This window comes from Ursus arctos, unplaced genomic scaffold, assembly GCF_023065955.2.
Source record: "Ursus arctos isolate Adak ecotype North America unplaced genomic scaffold, UrsArc2.0 scaffold_22, whole genome shotgun sequence".
NCBI lineage: Eukaryota > Metazoa > Chordata > Mammalia > Carnivora > Ursidae > Ursus > Ursus arctos.
Genome location: NW_026622897.1, coordinates 10,190,881 through 10,199,424, shown reverse-complemented (window position 1 = coordinate 10,199,424; position 8,544 = coordinate 10,190,881). Strand labels below are relative to the sequence as shown.

Genomic DNA, 8,544 nt, shown 5'->3' with positions numbered 1-8,544 from the left:
AGCGGCACTTTCCACAAAGTCAGCCTCAGAGCCACTGATCAGACAGTGCCGGAGCAGATTCCAGCCGGGTTTGAGGTGATCAGCCGACCTCCAGGTGCCTCTCCGGCCCCCACACCCTCTCACTCACACCCCCTCTCCGGTACCTGAACCAGCAACAGAGGAGCAGGTGGAGGAAGAGGGCTGCTAAGGGCACAGTACACCCAAGATTGGCAAAACGGCAGGCGAGAGGGTGTGCAGCAAATATCATCGTGGATGACAGCGAAAGCAGCCTTGCTGACACCGTTCACCTGACCCAGGGACCAGAGGGTAAAATGACACATCATTACAACAGATCCAAGTAAAAGCTAAACCCACCACTGATTCTGTCCGTATTCATGCCCCTTAGGGGAACGATTCTCAAAACCCTCTGTTGTGTAGACATGAACCTCTTCGGCACTAAGGGACTCCAAGAGGTGGCAAAGTGCAAGGAGGCTAAGACCTGAATTTGAATCCAACCCGGTCTCTTACCATCTATGTGACCCCAGGAAAGGGTCTTAGCATCTTCCTACATGAAAGAAGCACCACCACCCCCACCCCCGCTCAGAGGACTGTTGTAACAAAAATATGACTCCGTGTAAAGCACTTAGAATTGAACCAGGCCTGGGGCGCCTGGGTGGCACAGCGGTTGAGCATCTGCCTTCAGCTCGGGGCGTGATCCCGGCGTTCTGGGATCGAGCCCCACATCAGGCTCTTCCGCTATGGGCCTGCTTCTTCCTCTCCCACTCCCCCTGCTTATGTTCCCTCTCTCGCTGGCTGTCTCTATCTCTGTCGAATAAATAAATAAAATCTTTAAAAAAAAAAAAAAAAAGAATTGAACCACGCCTGCCGTAGGAGCTCGGTGAATGGTCGTGTCACAGAGAAAGAAACAGAAGCCAGAGGGGAGCCGTGCTGGCCCCTAGTCGCATTTAATTCAACGTGAGTAGGATGGGATAAGAATAAGACTGCAGACTGCAAAATCCAGACTCTCATACCCGTCCTTCCCCCTTGAATGTAAATCAACTCCCTCTAAATGTGTTCGCAGGGGCAGAGAACGAGGAGGGGGAGGAAGCAACATTCCTGGTGATCAACGTTCACCAGGAATGATGGGTGGAACCGCAGCTGCGCACACGGCCACGGCCGAAGCAGCACCAGCCCCTGCCTTGCTCCGGAGCTGCACACCACCTGCCTTGGCGGGCAGCACTCCCCAGGGACCTGGGCACCTATGTCCCTGAAACCCGGCCACATGGCCACGGCCCGGCCATGGGAGACCCTCTGCCCAATCCCACTTCCTCTTCTCCCTCCCAGTCACTCCAGGCAAAGGCGACCAGACCCAACAGCAGAAAAACCAAATGGGAGCCCAAAAGCATAAAAAAGAGAGAAGAGCCTGGTCAGAAGCTGGGCCCGTGAGTTCCCCAATGCTTAGGAAAGACCCCAGGCCCTCTTGCCACATATGAAGGGTATGTCCCCCGACCCACCCAGGACTTAGAAAAAGTGGGGGTTTCAAACTGAGGGCCTCAGAGGGGAGGTGGGTGGGGGAATGGGATAGACCGGTGATGGGTAGTAAGGAGGGCACGTATTGCATGGTGCACTGGGTGTTATACACAACTAATGAATCATCGAACTTTACATTGGAAACTGGGGATGTACTGTATGGTGACTAACATAATATAATAAAAAATTTAAAAAAAAAGAAAAAAGAAAAAGTGGGGGTTTCTTTACAAAGAGCAGGCCCCACGGCATGGGGGTAGCTGGGTATGAAGGCAGTGTGTCCGAGCCAGAGGGCCAGGGCTGGGGTGCAGGGTGCGGGGTGCGGGACCCGAGTGGGCCCTACCTGTGCTGCTCCACGGCCTCGTTGTCAGGAAGCTCCACCCCACACACGCTGCACTGCTCCCCGATGGTCCGGCTCTCGGACTTCATGCCCACAGCCAGCTCCCCCAGCTTATTGAACAGCTCCCTCTGGATGAAGCCCTGGGGTAGCAGCCCCCCGTAGGTGCTGAAGTCCATGGACACGGCCAGGGCAGGCTGAACGTGGAGGCCCGAAGTCACAGAAGATGGCATGCTCAACACGGCGTCAGCCTTGTGGTTGGGCAACACAGAGTAGATGCCCAGGTGTTTCTCAGCTGGGGGCGCAGGGTGCTCGGGTCGGCCCGGGGGGCCCTGGCCAGGCTCGGCTGCAGGCGGCAGCTGCTCCGCGCTCTCCTCACGCCCATAATGCAGCTCCCGAGCACTGGTGATGACGCTGCTCCGAGTCGGGGTCCCGGGCCCCTCTTTGCCCCTCTCCTCAACTTTGTCCCCCACGGCGCCTGCCATGGTGGACTCAGTGGCCCCGGGGCTGTCTTGGCTGGGCACCTCGTCCACCTGCATCATCTCCGTCTTCACCTCCGCCACCCCAGCGTGCCTCCCGCCTCCAGCCAGAGTTGGCTCCTCAGGCCCCGCAGGAGGCTGAAGAGTTCCCTGGAGGAGAGACTGTCCTATGGTCATCAAACTGTCCACCGCAGCCTTGGTGGGACTCATGGCCGAGTGACCGAATGAGGTGGAGACGGAAGGGCTCTGGTCCACCATGGGTCCAGGGAGGCTCTGTGCAGCCACACTGGTATACCCACTCTCCTCGCTGGAATGCTTCGAGATGAAGATGTTCTTGAGGTACCGAGCTTTGCGGTCCTCTTCCTCCTCGGCCGCGCCATCTGCCATGGTGGCCTCCGTGTCATTGTCATCTGAGGCCTGGATGGTCTCCAGGATCTTCAGGCACTGCTCCTCCAGGTACTCTATCTCTAAGATCTCGGCTGCATACAGCAGGTCATCCAGGTCCTCCGCCTTGGCTTGCAGCGTGGCCGTGTATGCATACTCCAGAATCTGCTGGAAGGTCTTTGGCGAGAGGAAGTCCAGAGTATAGTGCTGGCTGTTGCGGTGGAAGAGGATCTCAAACATCTTGCTGGTGCACGCCAGCACGGTCCGGTGGGCATGGAACTCCTGGCTGTCCACCATGATGACCACATCGCACAGCGTCCCGGCCAGCCGCATCTGGTTGGCCTTGCACAGGAGCCCCGTGGGGTGGCTAGGGTTCTGCAGCTGGATCATGCCCATCTTTGTCAGATCCATGGTGCTCCCCTCGGCTTAGGCATGAGGCTCTCTTTCCTTCCTGGCTCTGCGTGGCGGGGCTGGGTGGGTGTCCTGGGCCAACTGAGAGGGCTACAGGAGATCAGGGAGGGGCAGGAAAAGAGAGGACAAAAGATAGATCAATGTTCCTAAAAGTAAGGAGTCAAAAAACACAGCACGCCCATAACCTCCCAGTGAGACAGTGTTGGTGATTTTAAGGGGGGGAGGCTCCCTAGAACTCTGCATTTCTACCTCTATGAGCCCAGATAGAAAGAGAGTAAAGAGAAGATTCTGCCACAGGACGTGCTTCATTCACTGCTCTGTGATGTCTGTTAGATGAGCGAAACGGGAATCACAGTGAAGCCTTGTGAGTGCTGGGCTTCCTTGAAGTCTCAGGGTGGGGGCTCCCATACACGCAACAAGACCAACACACGTTATGAGGAAGTGTCGGCCCGCACTTCAAATAAGAGTTTAACCCCTTCCTTTAGTCAACTAAAGCCCTGGATCTCACTCTCAACGCCCTGTGCAGTAAACCTCATCTTCTAAACAAAGTTTTTCTGCATCCTCCATCACTGCAGCTGTGGGAGGAGCACAGACAAGCCTACCTGGGCCTCGCAGCCTACAGTCCTGGCCCACAGAAATCTACGAGCAAGGCTCTCCTCCTCTGGCCCATCCTACCACCAGCCAGTACCTTCCAGGCTTCTGCCTTTCCCCTCTTCTCAGGGCTGCGAGGGACTGATCCCCGCCCACACCCTGACACCCCCCCCCCACTTAGGCACCAACAGGAACACACACACATAATCCTCACACTAGTTCGGCTTACTTCCACCCCTAGGTGCCTCAGAGCTACTGCACATGCAATCCGAAATCTAGACTGTGTGTGCATGGGCATGTGTGTGCGTGCACGCAGCAGCCACAGAGGGAGACTGAACACGTGTGCACATACTTCTATGAGATGCCACACCTACCTCCGGCCCACAAGTGCCCAGTGGGCAAGAAGAACTATAAGATGTAGGAGAGTAGGTTATGAAAGACCCAGGAAGTGATCATAGGAAACATGCACCCCTATAGCCAGCAGTGCACACGCTAAGTACATGAACTCCAAGCACGTGCAGCAGGCTCTGAAGTCCTGTGCCCAGGAGCAGCAGCTGGTGCTGGACATGCCTGGAGACACCAGAAGCGAGAGTGGCACCAGCATCTACCCTGTGTTAAAACTAGTATGAAAAGAGAACAGGCTGGGAGACAAAGGCCTCTCCCCAAACGCTGTTTGGGATCAATAACTGGGCTCTGGGGCTCCCGAATCCGTTTGATGTGTTAGGAAGATATCACCCAGATCCAGGTGGCCCCCAGCCTCTGCCTTGCTGTGGCCAACGCTGCAGTGAAACCAACTGGAAGCACAGCAGAACACAGGCTCTCCCTGGCTCTCCAAACACTGCTTGCCTCCGCCCCCAAAAGGAGCCCTATTGGCTCCAGAACCACAGATCCCACGCAGAAAGGGTTAACAGAACAGCTAGGCAAGACACTTTTGCTGCCCACTCCGGGGTGGAACTAAGGCCGTCAAGAGTGGAACCGCCTGCCACTCAGCCGCGCCTTGCCACCGTGCGTGCGCTTTCCTTAGACCCAGGGGCTTTGGAGAACTAGGAGGGGCCATCGAGAGAATGGAAGCTGGGCCACCCGAATTCCTTCCCAAAAGCAAGCGCCCTGGGTCCTATGGGAAATCAGGGTGCTCTAGGTCACCCGAACCCCACCCACGGCTCGGCGCCCCGGGATCCGGTGGGCGCCGGCTGCAGCGCCCAGCCCGGCGGCGCGGAGGAACGCCGGCGCTAACCCGCTGGAGCTCCGGGGATCGATCTTGCTCTCACACGCCCCCGGTCCCAGCCACCCCCACGGAGACTTGGAAGCGACTTCAGCAAACTTGGGGAAGCAACTTTTCCCGGGGAGGCAGACGGCAGAGAGAAAAGGAGCCGGGTTAGAGAAGAGGGAAAGCGAAAGGGACCCGGACGAAAGGCAGAGTCCGGGCAGGCTGGACGCCTAGGCGAGAGCGCGAGAAGGCGGACCCGCCCCGCGGCGAAGGGGAAGCACAAAAGCCCGACAGCGAGTTGTGGAAGGAAAGGCGAGAAGGGAGCTGCCGGCCCTCCCTCTCCGACCCAGGGCCGTGACCCCCGGCGGCGACGGGCAGGGTGCCCGGCCCGGGCACGTTGTGAGCGTCCCAGCGAGCGGGGCAGTAAATCGCTGCACCGAGCGTCTGTGCGTTCCGTTGGGTCCGCGGGGCCGGCGAGATGGTGCGCATTTCGAGCGCGTGCGGGAGCGTTCGAGGGGCTGTGCGAGCGAGCTGCCGGCGCGCCAGGTTGGGAAACGCATCCCGAATGCATCAGGTGCAGAGCCGGGGCACCCACCGAGCGCGGCCCGGAGCGCACAGCGAGCTCCGGCGCCACGGCCGGTCCCGCCGAGAGCCGAGGAGGGCCCGGAGCCCGGGAGACCCTCCGGAGCTCCGCCACGGCCGCCCCTCCCCCCAAAAAAACGGGTGGGGGGTCAAGTCCAATCAGGAAAAAAAGAGCCCACCACGTTTTTCAAACAGAAAGCAAACCCAAGTGAATCCGAGTCCTGCTCCCCTCCGCCCGCAGATCCACTCCTCGGATCCTCCGATTCCAGCTTCCCAGCCGGCCGGCGAATAAACACAAATAAACCACAACCCTATCGCGCCCGCGCACCGGTCCGCATACATATGAGCACCCACCGCCTCCTGGCTCCTCCGCTGGCCCCTGGTGGTACAAAGCCTCTGGTTCCCCGACCCTCCGCTCGCGCCTTCAGCCTCCGCAGACCGCTCTGCCCCCCACCTCTCACCCGACCGTGCCCTAGAGCGGAAGGGTTGGGGAGGCAGCTGCGCCCAAGCTGACAGCCGGGGCTCCCCTTCTAGCCGACCCCCAACCGGCGGTGGCGACGGCTGCCGCAGCAGGAAGGGAACAAGCCTTATAAAATAAGGCACAAGCCCGGCAGCCGAGTGGCCGAAGGGAGCGCGCCCCTCGGACCTCTCCAGCCCCGGGGCGCCCTGGCGCGCGCCTACGGCTGAGCGGTGCGCCCCTCCCCGGCCCCTCACTCACCGCTGCCAAGCCGGGCGCTGGGGGTGGGTGTGCGTGCCTCTTGGGGGTGTGTGCCTGTGTCGGGGAGGGGTGTTGCTGGGAACTGTTGCTCTCGGTATCACGGCGGCAGCGGCGGCATCGCCCGGCAGTTCGCAGTACCCGCTCTCATCGCCCTCAACTCCTCTCTGCTGCGAGGTTAGCAAATCACCACCGGCTGCGGCGCCTCCGCCGCGTCCCACGTCAACGCCGAGCCCCCTCCCCTGCGAGGCCCCGGCGCCTCTCCATCTTTAGTGCTGGCGGCCGAGCCCGGCTCGCTGCCCACAGCTGCCCCCCTTCCCTCCCCCCTCCCGCGCCGTCCGCGGGCTCAGCCCGCCCACCCACCACCCCCCCCCCCCGCACTGGCCAAGCCCGCGCGCTCCCCGCCCCACCCCTCCCCTCCGCCGCCTCCCCTCCCCTCCCTTCCCCGCGCGTCGCGCTCCGGGCTTCGCCTGACATCTAGCTGCTGCTGGGGCGCCGGCGGCCGCCGCTCACCGGCCCAGCGAAGAGGGAAGAAGAAGGCGCTCGCGGAGAGCAGTGCCAGGGACTCGGAACCCTTCGTGGGGGCAATGGAGGTGAAGGGCGAGGAGCAGCCCCCACCTTCAACCCCAGATTTTTTATTTCTTCTAGACACGAGGTTTTTTTTCTTCCCTACTGCCCCGGGCGCGGAGTTTCGTCCTGGCTCCAGTGTTTGCCCCGATTCTGTGTGTGTCATCTCGCCTTTCACTTTTCTCCGGGCTCGGAGCCGCATCGCCTGTACCCCGACATCGGTTGCAGAAGGTCCCTTTCTCAGCCCAAGCCCAGGCCTTCTATGCCTCCAGGCGTTGGGCATCCGGATTGCGAGAAGTCTCCAGGCGCGCAGTTCGCAGGCCCTGGGGAGCCTGGTGCCAGAGGGTCCGCGCTGATCAGTCGTCGAAGGGAGATCCCTCCCCCATTTTAGCTGTCGGGATCCCTGGAGGCCGAGATCTAGGCCAGAGAGGACGTTATCCCTCCCAGTCTTAAGCATCCCTGGGCTTTGCTCCCCCCCCCCCGCCCCCCCGCCAGAGAACCTGGTTGGAGACAGTTCCTGAGAACCGCGTCCTACTCAGCGCAAAGCCTTCAGGGGGCGAGTGAAAGCTTGAAAAAGCTCCAGAGCCCCCCAAAAGAGCCTCCTCCTCTCAGCTGTTTGCTCCGCTTTAGAGAGTGGAGTTGAGATCACTAACCTCGGAGGAAAGCAACCAGAAGAAACCTACCCTTCCTCGGGCAGCAGAGAGTCCCCTTCTCCCCCTTTTCCCTGGAGCTTAGCAAAGGTAGGGGGCAAGAGGTGGGAAGGTCCCTTGTGAGCACCGGCCCTGGGGGCTGGACTAATGTCCTAAATCACTGGGGTGTGGATGGTGGTGGAGAGCGCCCTCCCTGGGTCTCTGGACAGTCAGCCCTGGAGGTCATACAGTCTTAGCATCTCAGGGCTTCAGTCAGGGAGACCTGAGTCCCCACATTCTGTCTCTGACATGCTGGCGAGTCAAAGGTTTGAGCAGGTCTCACCTACAATCACATTCTGATGCTTGTCTCCGGTACTGCCCCAGACCTAGAGTCAGGCCCCAAGAACTATAAGGTCATGGAAGGGGGCAGACATCAGCTAGAGAAAAAAATCCGCTTCTGGGCCGCTGAAGGCCGGCGTGCAAAGTACTCAGGCTCCCACGACCAGCTAAGGGGTAATAGTCCCAAGGACAGGCAGTTCCATCCCTGCAGGCACGCTCCTGTCTCCTAGCAGGGAAAGGGCTCAGCCCTGCAGGAGTCAGAGGAGAAGAGAAGAGGGCAGAGAAGCACACTTGGAAGTGAAGGGAGGGAGCCAACTACCCTTGGATAGCTCTGAGTGCAGCAACACCTAACGGATCCCTGGAGAAGCCCAGTCCCTGGGTATTCATTTTGATAACAGTAAAGGCAATCCCGGTTATGGACTGTTTTTCTAGCTAAGGTCTACACTATCTGCAAGAGGAAAGACATTTAAAGGAAGTTAGGAAAGCACTGGTCTGCAAGGAGAGCAAGAGGAGAGGGATGTAAGAAGAGGAGAAGGACCCTCCTAGTGCCTCACCAGGGAAAGAGAAGGAACGATCATTGGACTTGTTGAGCCTTTGCCCGGAGATGGTGCCTGCAGAAGGTTGCCGCCTTGCCATCCACAGTCACCTACCAGCCCCTCCTAAGTGCAGTAGCAGGAGAAGCACAAAGTTAACCCTTGATCCTAATCTCCTATTAATCCTCAAATCAGAGAAAGAGAGAAGCCTTGAAAACAATGGGAGAGCAAGAACAATCCCTCCATGGCCCTGGACTCCCCCCA

The 8,544-nt window shown here is 59.4% G+C and overlaps 1 protein-coding gene across 3 annotated transcripts in view; it reads right to left on the bottom strand.

Annotated features, from left to right (window-relative positions):
• Positions 1-6,545, bottom strand: part of ZBTB16 (zinc finger and BTB domain containing 16) — a 178,847-nt gene extending 172,302 nt beyond the window's left edge. Inside the window, exons 1-2 of one of the 3 annotated variants that reach the window (XM_026505722.4) lie at positions 6,216-6,545; positions 1,850-3,207 (exon numbers count right to left, since the gene is read on the bottom strand). In XM_026505722.4, the coding sequence (XP_026361507.1) occupies positions 1,850-3,117 (1,268 nt within the window). In that variant the 5' untranslated portion in view covers positions 3,118-3,207; positions 6,216-6,545. Of the gene's footprint in view, positions 1-1,849; positions 3,208-4,082; positions 5,816-5,851 lie in introns of those variants that run through there. The other 2 variants (XM_026505723.4, XM_044386638.3) reach the window with 2 other exon arrangements.
• Positions 6,546-8,544: the final 1,999 nt, after the last annotated feature.